The sequence below is a fragment of the Austrofundulus limnaeus genome, unplaced genomic scaffold (genome assembly GCF_001266775.1).
Source record: "Austrofundulus limnaeus strain Quisiro unplaced genomic scaffold, Austrofundulus_limnaeus-1.0 Scaffold320, whole genome shotgun sequence".
In the NCBI taxonomy this organism is placed as follows: Eukaryota; Metazoa; Chordata; class Actinopteri; order Cyprinodontiformes; family Rivulidae; genus Austrofundulus; species Austrofundulus limnaeus.
In genome coordinates, this window is record NW_013952722.1 from 99,443 (window position 1) to 101,011 (window position 1,569).

General features: G+C 37.0%; 1 protein-coding gene across 7 annotated transcripts in view; it reads right to left on the bottom strand.

Annotated features, from left to right (window-relative positions):
* tmem116 (transmembrane protein 116) overlaps positions 1 to 1,569 on the bottom strand; it is a 14,541-nt gene that overhangs the window by 3,073 nt on the left and 9,899 nt on the right. For all 7 annotated transcript variants that reach the window (XM_014022205.1, XM_014022204.1, XM_014022201.1 and 4 more), the window contains 2 exons: positions 661 to 765; positions 93 to 142 (listed from right to left, as the gene is read on the bottom strand). In XM_014022205.1, the coding sequence (XP_013877659.1) occupies positions 93 to 142; positions 661 to 765 (155 nt within the window). The remainder of the gene's footprint in view (positions 1 to 92; positions 143 to 660; positions 766 to 1,569) is intronic.

Consider the following 1,569-nt stretch of genomic DNA (forward strand, 5'->3'; position numbering starts at 1 on the left):
GTGTGTGTGTGTGTGTGTGTGTGTGTGTGTGTGTGTGTGTGTGGTCACCTGTACAGGTGTGTTTAAGGACTGCTGTCCTTAGTTTTACTCACAATGAAAGCAGAGATATGATTTTAGCCGGAGTGCTCACTCTGTTAGAAAACTGAGGAAAAAAATAAAAATATTATTTATTCCATTTATAAATTAATTCATAAACTCCGTTAAACACATATTTACTTTTATATAACTATACTGTAATAAAATATAATCTAAGAAAATAAAATGTGTAAACTGTGTACTTATTTATTTAAATTTGTTTAACAGAGCCTTTAACAGAGGCTAAGCTAAGCTTAGCATCATAACAGAGCCTCTGCTTTGATGCTAACCTTAGCTTAGCTAAGCTAATAGCTTCTGAATATTTAATAAAATGTTTCTTTACAATTACAAAACTTTCAGCAGGTCAATCTTTAAAAAGTTTACAGAAACTGAAAGATTAAAATTTTCTTCTGCTTAAAAGGTTTGATGCTAAGCTAATATAAGCTAACATAGGCTAGGGTAAGCTCATTGAAACCATTGGTTTAAATCTGTTTAAAAACATTTCAGGACACAAAATATTTAAAAACAAACAGTTCAGACTGGGTCAGGGTCAGACCAGGTCAGGGTCAGACCTGGTCCACGTACCTGGACAGAGTACCCAGAGAGGCAGCTGCTGTATTTGTCTCTGGTGGTGGTGAACAGGTTCCACACGTAGTTCAGGGTGTAGAAGAAGGAGGCCATGTAGAGGATCTGAAACACAGGACCTGGATCAGTTCCCTGAACCTCTGGACTTCAACCCACAACCCCCCTCACTTAAACAGACAATAGATGTGGCTCAGGAATGTTTGGGGCTGTCCTGGTTCTGATGACCCAATTCAGGACCAGCAGAAGCAACAGAGTGGGAGGAGCTTCAACTCCAGATCCAGATTGTTTGTTTATGATGTCATTTAAAAAGTAGAGTTAATAAGATTTTAAACTTTATCTTCAGAACCTGGACGTTGACCCAAACCAGAGTTTCCTGCAGTAACAAAGACGTCCCACATGAGCCCAGACTGGGTCAGCTGGTTCTGACCACATCTGAGACTTCATGTTGACGTAAAGAACCTGAAGGACCTGAAGGTTTCACATCAGCATCTAAACCAGAACACGTCACTGGACTCCTGAGGTTCTGACTGTCCCCACTACAAATACTGAAGAAACAAAACCAGAACATAAAACCAGAACATAAAACCAGAACATAAAACCAGAACATAAAAACCAGAACATAAAACCAGAACATAAAAACCAGAACACAAAAACCAGAACATAAAACCAGAACATAAAACCAGAACATAAAACCAGAACATAAAAACAGAACATAAAAACCAGAACATAAAACCAGAACATAAAACCAGAACATAAAACCAGAACATAAAAACAGAACATAAAAACCAGAACATAAAAACCAGAACATAAAAACAGAACATAAAAACCAGAACATAAAAACCAGAACATAAAAACCAGAACATAAAAACCAGAACATAAAAACCAGAACATAAAAACCAGAACATAAAA